The following is a 26,952-nucleotide window of genomic DNA, read 5'->3' on the forward strand; positions in this document are numbered from 1 at the left end:
CGGGCTCCGTGCGACTCCAGCCGTTTCCTCGCTCGCGCGGCGCCATCTCGCCCCGCTGGAGAGGGAGACGTGGCGGCGCTCTGACTGAGAACTCCGATGTCTCAGCCTTGGGGCACCTCCGGAGACAGCCAAGTGCCCGCAGGTGAAGCCGGCGTCCCAGCCCACCGACAGATAGCACCTCTTGGGAACCTCGACCACCGAGCCTTTTCCAGCGCCTGCAGCGCAAGGCGCGCGGGGAGAGTGGGGTCCACGGCGGGGGAAGGAGTGACCAGGACACCGATGATGGACGCACAGACCTGGCGCGTGGGCTGTCGCTGTCTCCTCCTTCTGGCTCTCGTTGGGTCTACCCGAAGCGAGGGCTTGCAGAGCTGCGAAGAAGTTAGTAAACTTTTCCAGTGGCGCCTGGTGGGACCTGTCAAGGGGCTGCAGGATTCGCCGCGGGCAGGTAAGGCGCGGACTGTCGGCGCGGGCTGGGGCGTCCGGGGCGCCGGCCCTGCGCTCCCCAGGTTGTCTGAATGGCCCTTCTTGGGAAGATGACCTTTGAGGCCTTCGGGCCGCGCAGGGTGAATCCTGGGGAGGCCTCTGGGGAAGCGCGGCGTGAACATCCCGAGCGCAACGCAGCTCCGGGGACTCCCTGACTCCGCCTGCGGCTGAGCCGAGCTCTGGGCGTTTGCTTCCCGCCCGGCTCCCTTAGCCTCGGCGGATGCGCTGGAAGGGGTCGGTAAACCTGCCAGCGGGGGACAGCGCGGCCTGACCGCGTTTCTGTTCCACGTGGGAACTTCCCCAGTGCCCTGCCGGGGGGCCTCGGTTGGCTGCTTTCTCGTACGGTGGACGGAGTTGGGCTGGTCACTGTAAGTTTGATAGTAAAAACACAAAGCTGCCTTATCCTCCTTTGCTGGAGAATGGGGCAGTGACAAGGGCGGCCGGTCCCCTCTGTCATTAAGACTCGCCCTCCCTGGTGTGACCCTTAGCTGCCCCTCCGCGCCCGGGCATCAAGCCCACCTTGCAGGAACCTAAACTACCCAGTGTGTCTCTCGGAGCCACTGGGTAGATGCAACGCCTGAAAGATGTGCCGGCAACAGGCGATCAAACAGAATGCATGGGGGAGCCGGTTGACATGGATGAGATCTTCCAGAGATTGAAAGGGAAAGAATACAGTAAGTGTGGCAGCGTCGATTCTGCTTCTCGTAAGCGCGTGTGCCTGCACCTTTACCCTGTGCTCCGTGCCCCCTCCGCGCAAATTTCCTTCTGCGGGCGGGATTTCCAGTTTACATTCGGTCTGGAAGAATAGGTCTTAGTTGTCAAACGCGACAGCAGGTGTCTGGAGCTAAGATCGATCTTACTGGAGCAATGCACCCAATTACGAGGCCAACACACTGACAAATGCTGTGAGCTTATTGGTTAGACGAAGAACTTGAGGAGGATGCTTGGGTCTAAAATCCGTCCTCTGAGTTTGTATGGTGAGGGGGCTTGCTCGTAGCACTATGGAGCTCTGGCTCTTTCGCTTGATTTCTTTACTGGTTGTCAACTCAGTTCTGGAGTCATCCCACAAGGAAAATCTGGCCATTTGAGCCCGCCGAAACTATTTTAGTTTACAAGACTAGTCTTATAAACAAATACACAAATATTTATTTGAACACCTATTCGGTACTAGGCACTTTTTCTATACTACTTGAAACAACATAGTTGGGTATTCTCAGCTGAGGGCAGTTCTGTTCTCAAACGATACCACCCCCTTGTAAACCTGTTCTTATTTCGGTGCATTCGTTTCATTAAAAAAAAAAAAACCCACACTTGTCAGTAGCTAATGCAACTAAAGTGAGTGTGTGTGTTGGGGCAGGGGACTTGGTGAGGGCATTGAGCTGTGAAATCCTCACCTGAACCATAGATTTTGCCCCCCCAGATCCCATAATTTTGGCTGATATGTTCAGTAAATGTTGACCGTAAGGCCTTGATTTCACCACCCATCTCATATCTCAGTATATCTGGTACCTGCTAAACATAATACAGTGACTAGAAGGTATTACATTTCTAGAACCTTGTGTGTGTTTCATCTCTTTTGAAGAGGAACTTTGCAGCGTTATCAGTCACTGGCATAACATTTTACTGAATCTGAAACTCTGTCCTACAGAGAAGGAAATGGTTGTACTTATTTGTGTTTGATATACATGACACACAAAAAAGAGCCAGGATGGCAGGCATCTTCTTTTCTAAGGCATTCTGGATTGTTTCCCCATTGCTAGTACCTTTCTTTATCTGTGGCTTAAGGGCAATGGAGGAATCCTAGCAGCACCTACTCAAGGGGCCATGCAGGGCTGCACTCTTAGGGACATCAGTGGTGCTGGTGAAAAGAAGTGCTGAATTCTTTTGATATTTGCATTAAGAAAAAGTCACGTGAAAGTATTATTCTGAATCAGAATCACCCAATAACAGGCACTTACATCTGAATTTGATATAATTCTGAATTTTTATTGTTTCTCTATTGTTGGTCATTTTTTATTTGAATAATTAAGTGAATATTAAACTGTTTCTTTTAACATTGACGTCTCTTTTCTTTCCACTAAAAAAACTTTCATTCCCCATTTGAGTAAACCACACATACCACATGGTTCATAAATGCTTTTCTTTATTTTTGTATTTATATGCGATCTATAATATTTAGCTTGATTGAGTATAATAGTTGAATCTTATTTTCTAAAATTATCCTCAGTCTCAAGAGAGAACATAGTTAATATCTAAGTAGTCATTCTCACATAAGAATACAAATATTAATATTCTTTTTAGCCGGTGTATGTATTTAGCACATAGGCTTTCATTGACTAAAGCTAATACATTTAAATTTGATATTTGTTTTCCTTTAAAGTTAATTTTTTTAGTGCTTTCTTGTCCACAAGTAGTTAATTCCTGAGATGCCTGGCCAAAATGCCACTTTTAAAATATAAGCAGGTAGAATAACTTTTTACAGTTTCATTCTATATTTGTGACTTTTACATCTTCTGAAAACTATGTTACCCAATTCGAAATTACTAAAATGGTGAGAACAGCCATTTAAGCTGTTTCTCAGATTCCCCTCACCTTTGTTCTCTACCCTGCTCCAATTCTTTTAAGCCTATTGAGCTCCTAAGGATGTTTGGATGAGAAATGAAAAAAGGAGAGAAGGTGTAAATGTGATTAGAATTACAGATTTCCCTGTGTTCTGATTTTATTTCCTAGGTAGTAGTCAAGGTGCCCTTTGCTCTTGTTTATTTCATCCAGAAAAGAACTGTTAGTGAAAATGTCTTTTAAAAGGTCCTTTTATTTTTATTTTTTTTATTGGGGAGAAGGGATAATGCTTTCCCATTGAAATTCTCTTCACACAGGCATTGTTCACACATGCATTATTTCCTTTTTTTTTTAAAGAAGCTAATTCAGAAAGGAGAAGCTTATAAAAATCCAAGGCTACCTTCAGATTTTATATACCAACTAGTTTTTAAATGTGGATGTTGCTTGATACAGAGAGTAGCGTGTGAAAGATAACTTTTTCTTGGTAGCTTTGGCTGTAAATAGTATAATAAAAATAAACTTGATGTGGCAAAGTTAAATTCTAATACTATAGGACACTTTAAGTAGTGCGCTATCGTTCTTTTAAACTGCTTTCATTATAATCCAGTCTTATATTGGCTTCAAGGGCAGTGTTGTTTTATACTGATACCCAAGAGAAACAATCTACTTGGTGACCTTGGAGTTTGGAATTATAGACATTTGGGTTCAAAACCTGGTCCTGGCACCTGTGACTCTGTGACAGAGGTTAATCAGTTGTCCTCTTTGAACCTCCATTTTGTCACCTGTAAAATGGGGATGTTAGTTCTCAAAGGCATGTTGCATAGATGAAATGCAATAATACATGTATGTAAGATAGCACAAATCTAGGTACATAGTAAGTGCTCAAAAAATGTGTTGCTGTTATTACAGTTTTTTATTTAGTGTCTTGATTGTAGCTGAACTTGACCTTTAAGGGTGAAATTTTAGTTTTGGATCTCTCTAAATCAGAATGTGTTTTATAATAACTAGTTTTTTAAAAGTCACCGATGATTGTTTTTAAAAGTGGGAAATACGTTTCTATCTAAAATGGTACTTATTAGGTCATGGTGAACATTTTGTTTATTTTCGTGAACTAATGGAAAATCAAAGAAACCTGTCTGAAATGGTATTTCTTAGGTTATGGTGAATATTGTTTTTTTGTGGATTAAGGGGAACTCTAAGAAAGAAACCAAGCTGCACTGCACCACTGCTAGCTGCAGCACCCGTAGCCACTGGTTCTCCCACCATCCTGCCGTCTGTATTCAGGGAGGTGAAGGAGTGTGTAGGAGGTGCCTTAGGGAGTCACATCATTCGATGGCCGGTGGCCATAGTCACTCATTGACAGTAATCTCAATTTGGGACTCTTGTTTCTCATGAACTAACCCCTTTTGCTGCTTGGGCAGCATGGTTATGGTGATCCAAAACCATAAACGGGACCCACAGGCTGATGTTGGGTAGATCAGTAATAACAGGATTGTCTTGGGTTGAAGTCCACCAGCCAGGAACCACCAGAAACAGGATGATAGTCAAACAAACTAGGTCTTATTTTCTGCAGCAAGGGAGATCGCACAGCTCAGGAACTGTGGGTGCCTTGGTTAGAGGCAGTTGAAAGGGGCTTTTTATAGGATTTGGCTTTGTGCTGGGTGATTACAAGGGTTTAAGGAAGCAGGGCAATTCAGGAATTGAGCATCTTCCTAACTTACTTAGGTGTCAGGAAGATTAAGATGGGGCTAGTTTTCTTTAATGAAGAAGCAGTAGTCACTCTTGCTGATCAAAAGAGGGGGATATTTAGTTACTTTTGTGGTTGTAGCGTGTCCTCGTGGCTATCCTGCTGCATCACAGGTCTCAAGTGGCTTTGTCTCATCATTGTTTTCTTATTCTGAGCATGTTGTCTCTGTTGAGTTGTAAACATCAAGCCCTAGTTCCAGTGTCAGGGAAACTTGTCACTTTCTCCTCTGGAATATCTGGCGCGTGCTTTGATGTCTAAGAAAATGATGTGTTTCATTTTTATCCAGGCTTTTAGTGAAGCTTCATAATGGGGAAGCGAGTATGATTTTCTACCTTTGGGCCATAGAGTATGACTCTCCATCAGGGCCTGAATTGTACAAATCACATCCTATTCATAGTCAGTTTACTAACAAATGTAAATGTTGTGTGTGTCCCTGTCCTCTCTCCATCCCCAAATTTAAGTTCCTTTTTGCCAAGTGTCCAACATCCTGTATTTGTATAATCAGCTTTAAGGAGGGGTGCAATTTAGGAAACTTAAGAATAGCATTTTATAATTATTTTATACTTCCCCCAACCATGTTTCCAGCTTGCTAGGACTTTCTAGAATATGGAATTTGGCTTGTCTGATAAGAACACCTTCCTGGTCTATAACATTTCTTTTATCATTAATTGGTATAAGACCAAGAGTAACATTTCAACAACCAGATACTACTTGTAAACAGACATGACTTACAAATCAATGGCCTCTTGATATAACTGTTCAAGAAACCACAAATTCATTTTGTTAAAATGGAGTCATGAGAGACTTCATTCATATACTTTGTTGAAACAGATTGTGAACGTGGTACCCTATCTACTCCGTTAACTAACAAGAGCGATTCATTTTAATAGAGAGTAGCCATTTTCCATATCTACCTTTCTTTTACAAAAGCCTGACCTTTAGAAGACAAGACACTACCAATTGTGCCCTCAATTCTTCTACTTTTCAGCTTTAGAAATTTCAAATTTTACCAGTGGTACTGCTAAAATCATCCTAGAATGATTAGTCATTCTTCTGTGAATCACAACAAATATCACAGTTTTTGATTAGCCTTATCAGGTTCACATATGGCTGCCGTGTAAGTTGAATGTATAATACACTTTTTCAGAAAGAAAATGAGATTTTGTACTTTCATGGTTTTATGAGAGTCTACACTTCTCTTGAAAATTTAAAATACTGAAAAGTACAAAGAAAGCAAAACTAATTTTACCATCCAGAAATAACTACCAATAACCCTTTGAATTATCTTTTCAACACCCTCATCAATCCTCTGCTCAGCACATAAATATTTTTTGAAAGAATGTAGAATCACTTTTTCTTTCTTTGTAACATGCCTTTTCCAATCATAAACATCCTTCTAAATATGTATTTTTTTAGTGACTAAGATTCTACTGAGTCACTGTACCATTCATTGAATTCTCTACTGTTGTTGGAAATATAGGTTTCTAATATTTGCTACCATAACGTCACATGGCTAAGGACATGAAAGGCAAATGTGCCAAACTCTCACCGCACTCACAGCCCTGTGATCGCCTTATCTCCATTCATTCCGCTTCCGGGTTTTTCAGTGTCAGCACCACTGACCTGTGGGGCTGGATAATTCTTTGTTGTTGGCAGGGGCGGCGAGTGCCGTCCTGTGTACTGTAAGGTGTTTAGAAGCTTCCCTGACCTTTAGCCCCCTGGATGCCAGTAGCAACGCCTTTCCTCACCCCCAGTTCTGACAACAGAAGATGTCTCTAGACATTGCCAAATGACCCAGGAGAGGTAAAATCGTCCTGACTGAGAGCCACTAGTATAAATGTCCAACCTATGGGTCCTTCACATACGCACATTATATAGCTGGCTGGCTTGCAAGCCTCAGGTCTCAGCTTAGGTGTCAGCTCCTCAGAGAAGCCTTTCTCAAGGTTCACTGAACCCTGTTCCCCGCTGTTTCTTTCATGGCACTTTTCATGGTGCCATATTTCTTTTCTTTTTGCTGTTGATTTTTCACCACTAGATTGCGTGCATGTTGAGGATAGAGAACATGTCTACCGAGACCGGTTTCATGGATATGAAACGTGTACAGTCACACAGGGTCCCACACTCAGAAGGGCCCTATGCTTGGTTTAATGTCCTGCTGTTACCATCTTGAAGTTTGAAAAAGGGTCCTGTGCTTCCTTTCTGCATTGGGCCCTGCAAATTATGTAGCCAGTCCGGCTGTGTACCTTGTTCACTGTAGAATATCTGGTGCCCAGAACAGCGGCTGACACAAAATAGGAGTTGAAATGTCTGTTGAATACTTTAGTAAAGCTTCAAGGAGCCTCTTATTTCACCTTTTGAACCTCTCTGATTCTTAAGTTAAACTTTAGAAGTCAGTCCACAGGTATTGAACACCCAAGATTCTATTGATACAGTGATTTTTTTAATGTTTTATGGTGTTATAAAAATGAGTTAAAAATTGGCCCTTATGTCTTTTACTTCTTCATAGCTGGTTGGGACCATTAGCTCAAAGCCCACTGGTGCCAAACTCAAATTTTTACAGTTCCAATTGCTTTAATATAGCTCAAGTAAACATATTTTTAGTCGTTTAGAGTCTGCCTGCTTTGCAAACCCCACAAAGCTGAACTTATCTGCTAGCCATACAGATAAAATAAACTCTGGTACAGTAAAAGACCCCAAGTTACTGCTCCCCTTTGAAGCTCTTTGACTCAGAGACTTCCCATCTTGCTGCTAAGCAATATCACCTAGACACGGGGGCCCCCTCTCCAATACCCGTCTCTCCAGGGATTTCCCTTGTTTTCTTCCTCTTCTGGGTGGTGGTCCTGCACCAGTGTCTCGGCAGGTCTCCTGCTGTGAGGGACATCCCCTCTCATGCAACCTGTCAAAGTGGCACCCAACTAAAGCTCATTGCATACTACTGCCATCGTGAGGTCCTGTCTTTTCTTTGACCAGCCCTGAAATCCTCACTCACCACATACAGATCAGTATTTAGTTATTTCTAATATAAGGTTGGGACTCAAAAGTAGCAATACTGATTTTAAATGTGTTTCTTTCCTTCTGCTAGACTGTAGGCTACTTGAGAGCAGGAACTGTGATTGATTTATCTTTTTGTTCTGTGATTAGGCCAAACTTAATAAATCAATTTCGATTTTTAGAATTAATCTTATATTTGTAGTTACCCAACAGGTTCAATTTATTGTGTTTAATTATGTTTTTTATGCTTGATATTAATAGAATGAGAAATGTAGATGGTGAAGTTTTAAAAAATATATTCTGATCTGGGCTTAGTTGTGTTGTTGAATAAATCGTTTATGTGGAGTTAATATCTTCTTATGTAACTGCCACAAATTTTATAAAGTGACCTAATGCTTTTGAGTTTAAATTTAAAGAAATTTTTATCTATCTTAGCTAACATTTTTGAAATGGAGTAAATTAACTGCCAAACCAACGTCTGAAAGAAAGTTTCCTCAAATGTCTTGCAAGGGAAGGAAGATTATTTAACATTTAAGGATTCATTTGCAGTTGTTATCACCATGTAGACAGTGTGACTGATCTGCCTTAGAACATTAATTGATCTATTATTGGAAGAATGGAGAAAAATAAAGGTGACCAACTATAATTTACAATTGGCTGTGGGTTGGTCGGTTTGTGTTTTATTTGAATATATGTTTTGCAAAATTGTTTCTTTACATGAGAAAATTAATAGTAAGGAACTGGAAGATGATTTGGCTTTTCCATCTCCTACCCTGATTAATTCCATGTTGGGAAAAAGTACAAATCACTTAGCTATGGAATTGTTCCTGAGCTGGGAAGATTGTTTGTTAAAGGATACTGACTTGGGGTCTAGATTCCATGTGACCAAGTAGAGAGGCCACAATCTTTCAGAGGAAGCAAGAAAATAACTGCTGTTAAATCACAAAACATGATATATGGTAGCAGGTATAATTTGTCTCTAAAGTATTTACAACAATTCCAATTTTAGAACTACTCACCTAGCCTTTAAGACTTCTTTTCAGTGATATCTTAGAAAAAAGCTTTTTTTTCCTGTGTGAATTGTGATTGGTTATTTTTTTAGGATATCTTAGAATTGGTTTTAGGAAGTTTTACCTAAGTAAAGGATTACTTAAGTCAGTGCTAATGAGACATGCATATTCTGGTATGGTTCAGCTAGTAACTTAAATATCTTTCAAATACAGTCATATTTAAAAGCTAGTGAACATTTCTTGTTTCCTAATTTAAATTGCTTATTATTCTTTTTAGGATAATGGGTTTGAATTACTGGTTTTCCTCTCCTGTGCTCCGATAATTAGATTTTCTTTAGTTTTTATAGTTCTCTATGGCAATATAATGAAATAATCTTTGGCAGCTGTCTTTTTAGAACTCATAGTCTTTTGTTTTTCCTTGTCTTATAGTTTCAAGGGACGTTAGTTCATAATTCCTTCAGTATAGTATTCATTTTGGGAGAGGCTAAGAACTGAGAAGAGTTGGATAAAAAGCATATCAAGAGTGTGACTTCACTGATCAAATGAACGTAGAAATTATTTCTGCATGTCCTTGTTCATAGCATATATACTCTTTAAATGGAAGAGTGTCAGTATTAAATTACCTGTTCAGATTTATTTGCTTTTGAACAACTCTCTTATTTGGTAAGGTTATACCAAGTTACGTTTGGTTCATTTTCTTTTCATCATTGAAAATGCCTGTGTTTAATGAGCTGAAACTGAAGTCGGTCAATAAAGTGAAGAGATTAATAGTCTGTTCTTCACCAGGCTTGGAATACATTTTACTCTGGGGTGTAAGTGTCATTTTTAAAAAGAAGATTTTTTGATTAACTTAAAAGGTAAAGGAAAGAGGAATAACATTGAAAGAGTCAAAAAGCTGAGGAATCCACGAGTTCTTCAGAGTCCCCTTTATTTATCAGGTGAAGATATGTGGGTCTGGATTTGAAGAGTTAAGAGCTTTAGCTGCAAAACAAAACTAAATGTTGCTTTTTACCTTTCTAAGTTTAGGGTCACAGATAAGCTTGAAGTCATTAAATATTTAATATTTAGTTTATCTTTGGACATATCTTACATAGAAAACAAGGAAAAGTGGTAAGTATGACAGAGCATTGAAAAGTTATCATGGGATAAATAAATGGGAAATGAGACCTTTTAACTTATACTTTGTCCCATATTATGGTCACATATTTTAGTGAATACCAATGAATTTCATTCTGAAATAGCTTGGTCTTGACTACATCACTTATTAGCTATGTGACCTTCAGCAGATAACTCAACCTCTCAGAAAATGTTTTTCTTTCTTCACAGGGATAGTATGTAGGCTGTTCCTTTTCCCTTTCAGTGGTTTATGAGGACCACATGGTATGGTGTAAAAGCTTTGTAAACAATAATATAATCCACTAATATAGTTAATTCTATCAATACTAGAAATGTAATTCTTAGATGCATTTAAAAAATTCTTTATATGAGATCAAAGAGCAGGCAAAGTAGAGATCCTTTTTCTTCATGCTAATAAACTTCTAAACTTTCAGATAATTTTCTCCCATCACTCACTCTCAAAGTATTGATCCTCTACTCACAGAAACTTAGTCCATCCTTTCACTCTTTATTTTAGTTAATAAGTTACTTAATTGTTTATAGTTTAATTCTAAGGTAAAATCAAATTTGTTTATTCATATTACGTAGTTTAAGATCTAAAGACTGGTCTTTTGTGAAATAATGTCATTTAAATTAATTCTATTAAGATCAAGAGGGAGGTACTTTGCCTGGAAACACGCTGATCAAGTGCAAGCAGGGAGAGGCTCTGCAGCTTGTGATTGACGTCATGAGGGGGAGTAGGGGTTAATTTTCTACTGTGTTTTATCACGTTCTTGCACGTCACAGTGCTGCTGGTTCTTTTTGTGTGTCTTCTGCATTGCGGATGAGAACTTTTTTTCCATAAGAAAGGCACAGAGGCGGAGCATGCTGGTGAGTCTCTGCTTGCCCCTTCAGATGGACTCTCCATCCTGCTCTGTCCCTGGACTACATCAAAGGCATTCTTGCCTCTGGCAGCCCTTGGGAAGCAGTGGCTGGAGAAGAAGACTGGGCAAGTGGAGTGTGGTGCATTCCAGGTCTCACCTTGTGGGGTCCCGGCAGCCTCCCTAAGTCCCTTGACCTAAGCACCCAGCTCCTCTCAAGCGACCTCACTTCTCTTCTCTGGATTCTGGTAGCTACTTTTTCCTGTTATCTCCTCTGAGGTAGTAACAGCCCCTTCTCCACAGTTATTAGCCAGGGACTACTGCAGTATCCTTTATAGTTTTCCTATACCCTGCCCTTTATAAAAGCTTTTATTGAATAATTCTATTTGAGATAGCAATTTATTTCCTTTCAAGATCCTTCCTGTATGACAAAACTTTACATACTTTAGATATTTAAACCCATAGCTTTCAGAGATCATTTGATTTGTAATTAAAATATATAGAAACACAAATCTGTTCTAGAGTTGAATTATAAATGCGTTTAGAAGTTCTAATCAATGATGATCTCTCTATTCATATTCAGGTACCTCGTGATCATGCTTCTGTTAATTAGTTGTTTCTTTCCTTCCGTTTTCCCTCACCCCTTTTATGAAGAACACTGGTGCTGGCTAACTCTTTAGGTTTCAGTTGGAAATTTGACTAAATACATAACATCCCAGAATAAAACAGCAATTTAATCCCCACTGACTCCACTAATTCAATCAACAGCCAAACGTCACAGAATCTGTTTTACAAACGTCCCCGTAATTCCTCTACCCACCACCATTGCCACCACCACGCTTTAACCTAGTGCCTTCTCATGGCTGGATTACTCAATCAGCCTACATCTGTTCTTGGTCCTTGCCAGTTCATTTCCCAATTAATTCCCAATGAAGTAAACTTTATCTTTATTTCTCATGTTAAATCCTTCAATGATTTCCCATTGCCTTTCTCTAAAAAACAAACAAACGAACAAACAAAAACCAGCAAAAAGAACAAAAAAGTGATTCTGTTTGAATACGTAATTTCTGTAGAATCAAAAAATAAAATAAACATCACAGTGAAATAAATGGGGGAAAAACTCTATGTCATTTCATCTGTCATACACAACAGCCAAAAGGTTAGCATCCTTAATCGTGCATGAGCTCTTATAAATGGGTGACAAAGACACTAATATTCCAAGGGAAATGAAAAAAGAACATAAAGAGGAAATTCAAATGATTAAATGACTAATAAGGATATGTGAAGATGATTGACTCGAGTAAGAGAGGAAAACCAATTTCTTAGGAATATCACATTGTCAAAGATTAAAAATACTGATATCTAATGCTCCTGTGATTGTAGCAAATAGAGCACTCTCATCTACAAATACTGAGAAAGAAGACTGGTGAAGACTGTCTCTACATTTGGGGACAATTTTGCATATATCACTCAAAATTTAAATTTTGTATACCCTTTGCCTACCAATTCCAATTTATAGGAAAGTGTTCTAACAAAGTAATTGGACAAATTTAAACGAATATATATACATACATAAGCAGGTTTATTGCACTTAGAATCCACAGCTAATGTAGATGCCTATTAATGTTTATTAAATGATAAATTATGGATAATCATGTGGACACTAAACCCAGAGAGGTAAAGCTATGTAACCAAAGTGACTCATGGCCCTATTGAAAGGAAAAAGCAAATTATGACTCGACTTAAAAAAAAAGAAGGAACCGGGCTTCCCTGGTGGCGCAGTGGTTGAAAGTCCGCCTGCCGCTGCAGGGGACACGGGTTCGTGCCCTGGTCCGGGAAGATCCCACATGCCGCGGAGCGGCTGGGCCCGTGAGCCATGGCCGCTGAGCCTGCGCGTCCGGAGCCTGTGCTCCGCAACGGGAGAGGCCACAGCAGCGAGAGGCCCGCGTACCGCAAAAATAAATAAATAAATTTAAAAAAAGGGAGGCTTGGGAGGAGCCCCTGTAGTTACTCAGAGCCCGTCATTGAGAATGGGGAGGATGTTGGAGAGGCTGGATAGAGGGCTGTGTGTGCCTAAAGTGCTTACATTTGTAACAGTCTCTTTCCCAATGTCCTGGCTCTTTGCAAATAATAGCAGAAACTAGGAGGGTTTGGGTTTCATTTAGGAGCCTTCATTTATTGGAGTTGAGGATTAAGAAGTTTGGTGGTCTTCCTTATAGGCGACTCATCTAGAGTGTGAGAGAGCTGGTGTGCCAGATTAACTGAATCTGGGGTGGACAGTTTCCCATTCCATCCTGGTCCTTTTCACTAGAAGGGAAAGGTCTTGGTTCAGCCCATTAATAAACATAGAGTTAAAAACTATGCAGGTGAAATCAACATCTGAAGGAAGACCAGAATTTTCTTTAAAAACAATCTGAAGTCAATCATAATCTTAATGAACAGGTTCATCAGATTTCTGTGTTCAAGGCTGACTATTGTTCTAGTCAAACAGGCTTTGGAAAAGCCCTAGGAATTGCTCCCTGAGGTTGCCTAGTGATCACCTGAGCCTGATCATATAAGAAGTTAGGGGGCTTTTTTCCTGATTGTAATTCTAGAAACCTTTCAGGTCTTTGCTAATTGGTGGTTTCCATCCAATGCTGGCCCTGGCCTTCACCAGCAGGCATATGGACTAGCTATTATAAGTCAGAGAAACCAGGTTGATAAGCTTGAATGACTACATTAAAGTCCTCAGCAAATCTGTGAGGATCTTTGGTTACTTTGGGAAAATCTTCAACTATGGCTTGCAATTCAGCTTTAGCCCAGATTTCCTTTTCTTGGAGAGACAAGAGAGGCGGTCAGGGCATAAGAACTCCCTTTTCTGGCCTCCTGACTCTAACTGGTTTCTATTTAATTGTTTTCACAAGACACATGCTAGCTTGTTAACTTGCAAGTAGGAAAAACTCCCAGACCCTTCACACGCCCCAGCAACCACTCCCACCTCACGCACACCATACATAGACCTGGTGTTCCATTTCAACCATAGCTCAGTGCTTTTGGTTTCCCCAATGAAACCATACCTTTTCATACATCTCGCCTTTTGTCAACTCTCTGTGGAATATCATTCCCCCCCACCCCCTGCTTTTCTGCCTCTAATCTTGTCTGACCAATCAGAATTCAAATTTGTTTTTCTACTTATTAGTTTTGTGAACTTAGACAAATTTAACCATAATAGACTCACTTTCTCATTTATTAAACAGGAATATTTTCTACCCCCCCTTTTTTTTTTGGTGAGGATACTATAAAGCATCTAGTTAAAAAATTATTCAAGATAAAGCTCAAAATCCCCTCTGACACCCTCTCTTGTCTCTCCAAGAAGAGGAAACCATTTTTTCCTTTGTGCTTCCGTAGAACCTGGTACATACTTCTTTCATAGCACTTTGTCACATTAATTAAAGTTTTTACAAATGTGTCTCCCCCTAGGTTGAGCCCTGGAGGGGCAAAACTGCATTCTGTCCTTCTTGGTATCCTTAATAACTATCACAGTGTCTTGAGCAGGACAGGTGTTTAATCAATATTTGATGAATTCATTTGATTTATTAATCAAAATAAGGAACAGGAAATTACTCTGCAATTTAACACAGGTGGAAGGAAGACTCAGCATCTTTTGAATACTCCCCTGAGAAGGGGGGCTAAGAGCCCATGTATGCTGTAAGGCTGCCCACTTGCACCCACAACTCAGGAGCTTACACATTTATCAGCCTTTAAGATGCCATTTTAAGAATGCTGGTTAAATTGACCTCAAAAAGAATAACCAGCAAAACCCAGACTATGATCTGCTGCATATCATTTCTATGGGCTGTTTCATTAGTGTTCTTAGCAGGAGGGTCTCACTAGCTCGCGAGCAACGCTGCATCCTGAATATGTTTCTTAAAGAGCCCCAGTATCAATATTAAAGAGCCCCAATATCAGTATTAAAGCTCTGGGAAGTACTACACTTGAGAGAGTCTATTTATTTGATTATTAAGAAAAAAATTTATTTGCATAGGGAAAGAGTGTTTTTTTTCCTCACTCACTTTTTATTTATTCTCCTGGGACATTTTTACTTCGTACCAATTAGGGAAGCTCTTCTTGAAAAAGTGGATGGAGGAGATGGAGAGACTTAGAAGGCGGGATTTTTAGGAGATTTGAGTGGAAGGATGAGTCTAGTAGGATGCCCAGTTTTTGAAGTAGCTTTCAGAGTGTAGAAGACAGTCTGCAGGGAAGAAGGTACAACATGGGGCATGTCAGTATGGAGGTTACTCTGGTATATCTTGGTGATAATGTACAATAGATAGTTGCAAGTGTGGGTCCAAGTATCACTTGAGAGAGGGTTGTACATAAAGACATGGAGATCATTAAGTGTGTGAGTGAATTCCTGGGAGTAAAAGTTCATTCACGGACAGAACTGAGAGGCAGAACCTGCATCAACACAAATAATTAAGGACTAGGAGAAAGCAGATAATCCAGTGATGTTCTAGAAATCAAAGCAAGGGAAGGGTTCTGAGAACTGGGGAGTAAGTATTGGCAGATTCCACAAAGAGGTCAAGAGTGGTTAGAAATGGATGTGTCCCTTGGATTTGAAAACGCGGAGTCCACCAGTTACCTGGGTGTGTGCATTCACCAAGGAGTGGTCAGGTCAGACTTGAGACGGCAGGGCTGGCATGAGAATGAGGTGGAAACGATCAATTCAGACCCCCCTTTCGAGAAGCTGAATTCTGCAGAGAAGAAGAGAAAGAGCCAGAGTATAATTGGTCGTTCTTTTGTGTATGAGCGTTTTGCAAAGTACACTCTTTATGAACATGTCTACAGCTTAAGAAAGTGATGAAATGAGTGCAGAAGTGGTGACTGAGAGACAGCCATCATTACCTAAGGCCTTTTGGGCTGTGTTAAGGATTTTGGACTCTATCTCAAGAGCAATCGAAAGTCATGGAAAATCTTTTAGCATAGTGCCATGATCAGATTTGCATTTTAAAAAGACTTTTCTTGTCGGTAGCGTATCCATTTAAAACTTCTTTTCTAGGTTTAAGATTAGAGTGGTGGTCGTACAGGTGGAAAGAAGTAAACTTAAAAATTATTTAAGAGGTAGAATCAATATGATTTTGATTTCTTCTACTTGTCTTGCAACAGCAATCTATTAAGGTGCTTCTCATGTACTTTAAAAATTGTTCATCCAGCTGAAATCAGTCCCAAAAGCAAGAGGAACACATTGACCTTGAATTCATGGCTATTTGAGTAACCTGAATTACATTGCATGTTGTGTATGGCTATTCAAATGACATATGCTTCTCACTGCATGGTTAATAAAGTCTCATGCTGTAGCTCCCTACTGTCCATTTGTAGGTGAGTTATAAAACTTCTAGAGGAGCTAATAATCTGAGCCAGAAGGAGTCAAGCCATTCAATTGTCTTAAGTGATTTCAATTACCCATAGATCTCTACATATGTGTTTGTATCCTAGCTCTTCTAATACTAGTTTAAATCAATGTGCAGCTTTTAGCAAACAACCGTCAGACTTATTTATGAATTTATGCGTCATGGGCCATAGGAAAATGTCACTGTCAGTTATGTAATTATTAGAGTATAAAATGGAGATCGTTTGTGACCAAATAGCTCTTGTTTGAGCAACTGCTTAGTAACCTTTCATGTTAACTTTGGGCCTGGGTTTATGTTAATGTGACAAGGAGGGAGCTGCAGTGATGGCCTCAGACTCCTCCTGGCTTTACCTGTGTCTCACAATACCCTGCATCCCTAGAACAGTTAGTAAAGTTTGTGATTCTGTGAGTCACTGCTTCTGTGAGTGGGATTTGATAATCCAACTCTTTTTCTTTTTAATCCCACTTTCTAGGCTAGTGGACTTTCAGATTTGTGGGTTTCCTTTGTAATTAAAAAAAAATTTCTACATTATATGCCCTAAAATTTCATTTTGTCAGGGAAATGGTAACATAACCATTTTCAATAATCAAAGGTAGGTGACCATCTTATACTTGATGAGAACATAGCTGTAATCCTCATGGAATAACCCACCTCCCCTGTACCTCTATTTCTTAAAGTTGAGAAATCAAGAGACTCTTGGCTTTTTGCATGTCAAGCTGTTTATTCTTTTTCTCTTTTATTTGCCTACTGCCAGTGCCAGCAGCATAATTTCCTATTTATTCCTACTATTTCCTCCTTTCTATTATTTTTTTATGTTTACCTTTTGATGTTTTGTGAAATAACTTCTTAATGTGTGCACTTAATAAAATAGTTCCTCCCCCTTAAAATAATGTATAAATAAATTTATGAGGCATCTTTTAGTGTCTTAAAATGGAGAAAATGCAAGAGTAGATCTTGGAATGCAACTCAAGGTCTCACTCTATCAGGCATCATTGTGATCCTATCATAAGCACATTTCTACCAGTCATTATAAATCAATATCACCTCCCATAGTCATCCAGAGGGTGAACAAGTAAACACTTTCAAGGATTTCAGCATCATCCAACTTTTTCTCTTAGCTTCCGTTCAAAGAATCTGCTAGCTTATTTACTTGTGTATTCTGAGGTAGAAACTTGTCTAAATGTCATAAAGAACCGCTAACAGTTATTTTGGGATGTGATGGTCCATTTTTACAATTACGTACTGTGAGGCATACCTCTTCAGGAAGTTCCATTCTAATACCAAAAACAAAACAGCACATTAAGAAAGAGATAAGGGCTTCCCTGGTGGCGCAGTGGTTGAGAGTCCGCCTGCCGCTGTAGGGGACACGGGTTCGTGACCCGGTCAGGGAGGATCCCACGTGCCGCGGAGCGGCTGGGCCCGTGAGCCATGGCCGCTGAGCCTGCGCGTCCGGAGCCTGTGCTCCGCAACGGGAGAGGCCATAGCAGTGAGAGGCCCGCGTACCGCAAAAAAAAAAAAAAGGAAAGAAAAGAAGGAAGATAAACTTTTTTTTTGTTTAAAGTGGAATTCAGAATGTTAGCCTTTTTAAGGTGGAATTCAGAATGTTTGTTAGCCTTTTTAAGGTGGAATTCAGACTATTAGCATTTTAAGGTGGAATTCAGAATGTTAGCATTTTTAAGGTGGAATTCAGAATGTTAGCCTTTTTGAGGTGGAATTCAGAGTGTTTGTTAGCCTTTTTAAGGTGGAATTCAGAATGTTAGCATTTTAAGGTGGAATTTAGAATGTTAGCATTTTTAAGGTGGAATTCAGAATGTTAGCCTTTTTAAGGTGGAATTCAGAATGTTTGTTAGCCTTTTTAAGGTGGAATTCAGAACGTTAGCATTTTTAAGGTGGAATTCAGAATGTTAGCATTTTAACTCTTCCTTTTTCCTCCTCATCCTCCACATTATGATAAAAGTCATTAAGCAATAAAATAGGGAAAACATGTATCATTTTATGGAAACCACAGTGGACTATCACCCAAATACCAAAATATTTGACAAATTTCTCCATGATAAAGTTCATGAAGGTAAGAATGGGGGAGGGACCAATAAGCTTACAGTTTGCTGAAGCTCGTGGAAGAAAAGTTGCTCCAGAAATCAGAAATGTCACCCTAATGCAGCCTCACTAACACCTTTTGGCTCAGAACTGTAGGGCCCACCAGGGAGGTGGGCCATGAGACAGCGGATGAGAGGAAAAGTATTGATTATACTGCTGTTTCCTAAAGTGTTCCACATATCGGAACTCACAGAGGATATGTGCACCCTAAGGAGACTGGCATGCCAAGCGAAGCAGGGCCCCTGCTAATGTTGATCCCAGCAAAGGCAGGGGTACCAGCTGAAGAAGGAAGCATCACCCTGGGGACCCTAAAAAATAGTATAGAAAATTGGGCAGAGCCTTGAAACTCCCTGTTCCACAGTGTCTTCCTGATGCTGATCCTTCCCTATCCCACCTGGACTCCTGGGTCTCCCAGCTAGTAAAGAAGCATGACTGAAAACATTGATTAACATTCCTTTCTGGGTCTGAAATTCAACAACAGAAATCTAAAAATTTGACAAGCTTAATTGCAACTCCAAATACATCATAAAACAGATAACTTCTGTAAGGTACATGTAAAAATGGAAAACCAGCTGGACTTGTAAAAGATCCAGAATTTCAGTCTGAGAGATGTTTAATAGAAAAGAATACCTCCTAATTTCTCATTCATATTTCATGTTGCATTCATAAGACAAAACTGTACATCTTGGAAAATAATCGGAGAATAGAAAAGGATTCTTGAAGGTCAAATTCACGGTTTTCTTAAAGAATGCAGTGAAGCCTATGAAAAATAGGCTAAATAGAACCTGAATGACTGAATTAGAAGATATGTTTAGAAGTTCCTCCTGAATTATGAAGAAAAGGTTAAGTAATGTAAACTATGAACAAAAAGATGGGAGGAGTGCAAGATACAGTCGAAAGATCCAACAACTGATAAATATTTCAGAGTGAGAGAGAAAAGCATAGGAAAGGCAGTCTCAGAAATAATAGAAGAAATACTACGGAGTCAGAGACTTGAAGTGTTATGGTCTAATATTTAAGTGCACGGGCTTTGGAGCCTTGCTGCAGGTTTCACGTCTTGGCCATTTATTAAGCATTTATATTATTGTTTTTGAGACCATTTTTATTATTGAAATGATTTATAGTCTGGTAAAATTTTTGAACCATTAGTACTTTAAAAAGTCATTTAAACTTATAGTCAGAAGAAGAGAGGTTACTAAAAGGACAAATAGGCAGGTTGATGTTGGACTTCTCTACAATACTGGAAGCTGGAAGATACAGACTTTGGAAGGAAACTGTATTTAAGATAGTAGGTAAAAAAAAAAAAAAGATAGTAGGTATTCTCAGATACACAGGGGCTTAATTAAAAAGGCTACTGTATGCGTACAATTCCTTTTTTTTTAATACTTAAAAGTTTCTAAGTTGCGCTTCCCTGGTAGCTCAGTGGTTGAGAGTCCGCCTGCCGATGCAGGGGACGCGGGTTCGTGCCCCAGTCCGGGAAGATCCCACATGACGCGGAGCGGCTAGGCCCGTGAGCCATGGCCGCTGGGCCTGCGCGTCCGGAGCCTGTGCTCCGCAACGGGAGAGGCCACAACAGTGAGAGGCCCGCGTACCGGTGCGTACCGGTTAAAAAAAAAGAAAGTTTTTAAGTCAAGTAAGAAACAATTAGAAATAAAACAATCAGTCATAATACATACTTGGAATAAAATGGCCAGTGATAGGAAAAAGAAATGAGTCATTATAATTATTTTGTAAATGAAGATTTCTGACCTCAGTTTTGTGTGATGTTTGCAAATAATGATTCTAAATCATAAATCTGATATTAAATTTATGGAGGTAATAAGAAATATAATCTCTTGCACTGTAATAGAAGGAGGATGGGAACTCATAGCAGTTGATTGGTTTTACTTAGGGATAGATTTCTGCAGACTTACAGGATCCTGGGGACCTGCAATTCTATTTCATCATGACATTGCTGGATTTTCTTGGGACAAGAATGACTTCTTTTGGCGGAGTTGGTGGCAGGATTAGATAGTAAAGTGTGGTGGGTGAAGACTGCCAGAATCCAGTGTTTTTTAGACACAGCCTGGAATTTAGTTACCCCTGTTCTGGATATCATAGTCATGACTGATAACCCAAGTTTTTGGGTGAAACTGGGCCCAGTACGGAGGCTGGCAATCTAGTATGGGTTGGGGAAAACAATTTGACCCCATTGTTAGAAATGGAATAAACAGTAGGAGTATATATAATTTAGTTACTGGAATTCAGGTATGAAAGTATGTCAGGACAAGCAAAGGTACTAAATATGTTGAACCAATGCAGAATGAATTTTGGATACTTAATTGAACCCTTGACTAGGATTCAGTTAATACTAGAATCTGGAGTGGGATGGAGCCTGCAGGTAGAAATAGCGTATCTCAGCTGACTCAAGGGCAGGCATCTAAATAGACTGTTAATTTTAAAATGAGATGTTTGTCATTTAAATGGGATGTTTAGTTATCATAGCTATATGAGAAGAGGAAGGTAAATACCATTTTTGACAGCCTGCTATACACCAGGTACTTGCTAGGATTTTTAATCCATCATTTTGTTAATTTTTAATGTGTTTGGGTATATTATTAGAGCTTTTCTATAATAAATGTTACCAATTTTCAAAGTGCTATTTACCTTTTTTCCTTTTCTGAATTCCAATATTTGGGTTAACACTTTTTCAGATGCAGAGTCTACTACTCCATAATTTACTCATTTCCTTGGAATAAAAGCCATGGAATTATGGCTTGGAAGTTTATTCTGTTGCTTCTGAAAAAAACTTCCCCAGAGGAATAGGGTCAGAGATTGATGCTGATGAAATGATCCTCAGTAGAAAACAAAGTGTCTTTTTTACTCAGTAGGACTGAGAGATATGGAAAACTTGGGGAAAACATTTCTTAGAGCAAATGCATTCTAGCAGGTTGGGATTGAATTGAGGGTTTTAGCTGGTGTTCCTTGCCACTATTCATTTGTATGTATATCTGCTCTACAGTCTTAAGACTGTTCGTTTTTATTTAAAAATAAATGTAATGTTTAATATAAAGTCATGTTTTGTTATTACTCTGTTTTCTTTAAGGCAATCAAGTGTAGAATTATTATACTTCTCAGTTTGTGGCACATTTATTAGCAGCCTGTGCAAGAACTTTCTCAACTTATTTGATAATATCCCTTTCTCTCCATCTCATTCATCTTTTCTGTACCCCATACTCCCCTCTGCTTGCCTAAACCACTCTTGTTTGATGTATTTCCTCATATGTACATATCTTTAAAAATATCAGTAGTGTAACATATATATAATTTAAACTTACTAAATGTCACCGTGCCAAAGATGTCATTTTGTTTCTTACATTTGCCATTTAAAGATTCTTTTAAAATTCATCCATGTTGCCATGTGGAGCTCTACTTGTGTAACTTATTATCTCTACCATGTTACCCCCCTTTTTTTTTTCTTTTTTTTTTTTTTTTGCGGTACACGGGCCTCTCACTGTTGTGGCCTCTCCCATTGTGGAGCACAGGCTCCGGACGCACAGGCTCAGCGGCCATGGCTCATGGGCCCTGCTGCTCCGTGGCACGTTGAGAGTCCGTGTGCTTCTTTTTTTAATTTAACTTAAAAAATATTTTATTGCTAAAAAAATGCTCATCATCATCTGAGCGAGTTGTAATCTTTTTGCAAAAGTAACATCAAAGATCACTGATCACAGATCACCATGACAAATATAATCATAATGATAAAGTTTGAAATATGCAAGCATTACCAAAATGTGACACAGAGACTGGAAGGGAGCAAATGCTGTTGGAAAAATGGTGCAGAAAGGCTTGCTCAACGCAGGGTGGCCACAAACCTTCAATTTGTAAAAAAAGAAAACACAGTATCTGCAAAGTGCATTAAATCAAGTTCTGCCTGTAGCTTGTCCAAAGCCCAGCAGTTCGCTTTGAGCCACACAGCTGAGACTTGGAACCAAGTCCGTGCTCCCAGCATTGGAGCTGAGGATGTGCTTAGTATCAGCTTCTCCCGGACCGGGGCACGAACCCGTGTCCCCTGCATTGGCAGGCGGACTCTCAACCACTGCGCCACCAGGGAAGCCCTGTCCCCTTTGTTTTACTCATCAATCATCCTGGTGGTGGGTACCTTGTCTACCTGCAATGCCATTCACCACAGAAATCTCTGTTATTAACTTGTGCTTACATTTTTCATTTCAGGACTGGGTCATGAAATTTACATATCCTTAATCTATGTCACCTAATCATACTCCAAAATGGCCATGCCATTTTATACTCTTACCAGTCAAACATGCAGTTTTTATTCTCTTTTTAAATTCTGGGAGGTGTTCTTAGACGATGGGAGCATAAGTGGCCATTTTCAATGGCCCATCTCCCAATATCCATGGAAATGTTGAAAAAGAAGCAAAAACATAAAAGAAGACTTCATCTACATCACAACCAGGAAAAGCCTCAATATATAAAAAGCTCTAGAGACTGTTAGATGCCAAACACAATGCCATGGATGTTGAGTCGACGGGCCAGGAAATACCCTATCTGGGACCGTTTTCCCCCCTGCCAATTTGTGGAGAGTGGAGAAGAAACTATGTTCTTCTTACCATCCTGTTACTTTAGAACTCACACTACAAGACAGAAAATGAAATGGGGTAAGCTGCACATCTCAAGCCTCCAGGTCTTACCCTTCTGTGCGAATAACTGATGTTATATGTACAATTAAGCCCATCTTTCACTACTGATGAACTTCTACCTGACAATGTAGAAACTGTCCCCGGTTGTTTCTTTCCATCCCCACCAAGTATCCCCATGAGACCCCAAGGTGCATTTTGTATGTCCATGTGTGTTTTGTGTAGTCAGTTTGGGCTTCCTCTGGTGTAGTGCTGTAGGACTTGGCACTCCCACGTGAAATGAGACATCAGTTGCTCCTCTGGTGGTCCTTGATCATTTCTTAGTCACTGTTGTCCCCACAATACCCTCGTTTTGTTTGTTCTTTTGAAACCAGCTACCCTCTGTCTCTCACACGTAGTTTGAATGCAATTCCCCCAACACTGAACTCCTAATTGTCTTAAACCAGTCAACATCCTTCGTGTTTTGGCCACAATGATTGTTCACATGTGGGCACATAAGCCAGCCAGAGCCAATGAAATGTGAAGAGATGTTTGCTGGAACTTCTGAGAAAAGGAAGTTTTCTTTTTCTTCTATAAGGACTATCTGAAGTATATTTCCTCTTCTGAGTGGTATGGACTGAATTACAGCAGCCATTTTTCTACCTGAGGCTGGAATGTCTGGGGGTGCTCACCAGGGGAAACTTAGGATGGGGCAAAATCTGTGGGAGACAGAGAGGAGAGACAGAGAGGAAGCAGGTCCTCTGTGAGACCATTAAAGCAATGATGTCAAAAGTTGCCTAGAACTATACTTACTTTATACTTTTAGTTTTCTGAACTAATTAAATCCCTTATGCTTTTGCCAATTTGAGTTGGATTTTTTTTTTTTTTTTTTTTTTTTTTTTTTGCGGTACATGGGCCTCTCACTGTTGTGGCCTCTCCCGTTGCGGAGCACAGGCTTCGGATGCACAGGCTCAGCGGCCATGGCTCACGGGCCTAGCCGCTCCGTGGCATGTGGGATCTTCCCGGACCGGGGCATGAACCCGTGTCCCCTGCATCGGCAGGTGGACTCTCAACCACTGCGCCACCAGGGAAGCCCTTTTGTTTATTTTTATTCACAAGTATCTGGGTGACACAGTTCCCTTTAATGTGTGTGTTAACAAACATGGTGGCAGTGGGGTTCCCTGTAGTAGAGCTGGTGATGAGTTGTATTTAATACATTACTTATTTCTAGCCACAAAAGGTAGCCTTGGTGTTTGGGTTGGGACACTTTTGAGTGTGTCACCATTCTCTACCCAGAAGCACTCTGCCTGCCCACCCACAATTTCTAAGCCTGGCTTCTTTGCCTGGGCTTTTCAACATGTTTCATGGTTCCTGAGTTCCTTCTGTATAACATCGATCAATTCATTGTTTCCTGCTACCCCTCCACTAGAGTATTAGCTTGGGTACTTTGGTTGCAAGAAACACAAACTACTTATAAACCTTAGGTGTATCTCATGAAACCCCAAAATAGGGGAAATAATTTGGTCTCAGAAAAGAACTACAGTAGGAACTATAGAGAACTCTGATGGCCTTCCCTTCATTTCTCTACTCTGTACACTCTGATTTTTTGTCTCCATGGTGAAATAGCATGGGCACCTCACTCCTAAATTATGTATTAAAACAGCCTGATGGAAAACAGACTAGACTTTCTGTGTGCTCCAATGCTAAAATTCTCAGATGAAACAGTCCAGTTGATTCTGTTTCAATCACTTATTTGCTTTCAGTTCAGCAAACTTTAATCAGAAGTGAGGTCACCTGACATACCTGAGGCCATCAGGGACCTCTCCTGTGGAGGTGTTGAGAGAGCAGTTCTCAGAGGAAAGGGGGTAACTGTGAAGTGGGCTGATTCCACAGGAATTGTGGCAGGCAATTCATTTTGCTCTGGGATCCATTTATGGTTGGGAGCTTCCTCGCCTTCCCCACCGCTAACCCCACCACCGACAAGGTCTTTAGACCATGGACATCTGTGGATGCAAATACATCCTTGAAAATGGAGAAGTAATGCTCAATTTCTTGCGCCAGATAGTTCAGAATCTCAGCCTCAGCCTGGCTTGCGGGAGCCGTGCTGCATGGGCCTGGCTTCATTTAGAGAAACAGTGTGGATTGTTGGCTATAGAACAGTTTGGGGCTCATTAAAACTGAGGGGATGAGATTGCAATTGATTTTTTTTTTCCATCCCTCAAGGAGCAGGCTCTACTGTTGCTGGTTCTTAACAGATATATGTATTAATATATATTTCAGCTTTTTCTCCTGAGTTGGTTAACATGTCAGAGTGTTGACTTCAAATTCATGACTTCAAGTTTGAGAAAGCATTCCATTTAGCAGAACTTTTCTCTGCTTCAGGACATACTTTCATATGAGAATTGCTTTGTTATGGGTTATAAAAGTAAGGATTTAAATAAGTGATTTTGTGTGAACATTCATCAACCGTGACTAGAAAAACAACTGAATACATTATCCATTGAAGGATCAATGATGCCATTTATATGCGAGGGACAGCATTACTGTTCTACCAGTGGGTATTATGTTGACCCTATTTGTTTAAATTTGTAGATTAGCAAATGTTACTTATTTTATTTATTGAAGTTTTAATTCAATTTTATTATCATTTTTTATTGAATCCAGAACCATAAAAAACCCTTAATAGCTGAGACACTTAATACTCTTATGAAAAAAATTTTTTTTTATTTTAATGAATAATATCAATATATACTTTTAGAGGACAGTGCCTGTATTCCAGTAAAGAAAAGAGATGAATCTTTAAATTACAGTGGTACATTATTGAGGAATATTTGTAAAAATGTAAATTCGATCATCATAAATACTATTTCAAAATGTTTATTGAACCAGTTTTTAATGTCCTCAGCAACATGCTCATCCTGGATCTATATGGAAAACTATCTCATTAATTTTCAGCCATGAAAGTGCTTTCTTAGGCTTCTTGCAAAATATTTATGTGCAAGTAAGGAGAAAGGGAGGGAGACTAATACTTTCCTGAAGATCTTTTGTTCCAGGCACTGTGCTAGTTACATGCAATACATTGGGAAACAAGACAAAGGTGGTCGTTATCCTATCGGAGCTTGTAGTCTTGGGAGAGAAGCAAATTAAATGGAATCAATTAACTACACAAAGCAAATGTTCAGGAAAGCACCAAGATGCAGGGTGGTATCAGGAACTGTTAGGCAGCCCTTCAGGTCAGGGTTGGCAGAACTTAGAAAGGAATGAGCTTTAAAACTGTTAAACAGGTTTTAGGCCAAATGCCACAGAGATGAGAAATTAACCTCATGCTTTCCCATTTCCTCCAAATACTGACACCTGTCCAGAATCCTTCTTCTTTTGTTCTCTCTCTAGGGCTTCCAGGTCATTGATTGTTGTATTTTGCCCAGTTCATGGTGGCTTTCTGTGGCTGGCACTGCCATGTTGCAAGTGGAATCCTTCTTGTTATTTCTTGGACATAACACATTTTATTTCATTTTAGAGCAGAGAACTGGAATGGCCACTAAAAGAGTGTTATCAGACGCTGCATTTAGTATCACATCCTTCTGATGTCCTGGAATAAACCATAAAAGAGAGTGGAATGATTTGGCCTGCCATAATCCTGGGAAATATTATTAGTGTTGTATTGGCCAGATTTCTTGATAAGGTAGGTAACTGAAGAATCTGTCGTAGATCCAGGCTTTACTCTGAGCTGGAAAATGACTACAGCATCTGCAAAACTTGCATTCTTGCATAATTGAATTCAGGTCCAGCAGAAAAGAGAAAGCTTTGCTTTCCTGGAGGCCTCAGCAAATATCTCTGCATTTCTTTCTTGGGACTGGCCGTCTATTTCTGAATCAATCATTGTGCTGACAGGATAGAATGCTGTGTTTTCATCCTTTTGTGTGTATCCATTTCATCTAAATAACATGTATGTGAGTGAGGAAGAGGTAAAGCTTCAAAGGAAATTCCAGGAGAGGGAACAGACGCTACTCAGCTCTCAGGAGATCCAATGCCATTGTCATGATTCCTGCTAGATACATGGACTTAAGTATTTTTTATTCTACCTGG

The 26,952-nt window shown here is 40.0% G+C and overlaps 1 protein-coding gene across 1 annotated transcript in view; it reads left to right on the top strand.

The window, feature by feature from the left end:
• Positions 1-279: 279 nt before the first annotated feature.
• GPC5 (glypican 5) overlaps positions 280-26,952 on the top strand; it is a gene marked incomplete at both ends in the record, with an annotated part of 1,374,381 nt that continues 1,347,708 nt past the window's right edge. Inside the window, one exon of the mRNA XM_082859487.1 lies at positions 280-445. Within this exon, the coding sequence (XP_082715613.1) occupies positions 280-445 (166 nt within the window). The remainder of the gene's footprint in view (positions 446-26,952) is intronic.

The sequence above is a fragment of the Leucopleurus acutus genome, assembly GCF_964270905.1.
Source record: "Leucopleurus acutus genome assembly, chromosome: 18".
Classification (NCBI taxonomy): domain Eukaryota; kingdom Metazoa; phylum Chordata; class Mammalia; order Artiodactyla; family Delphinidae; genus Leucopleurus; species Leucopleurus acutus.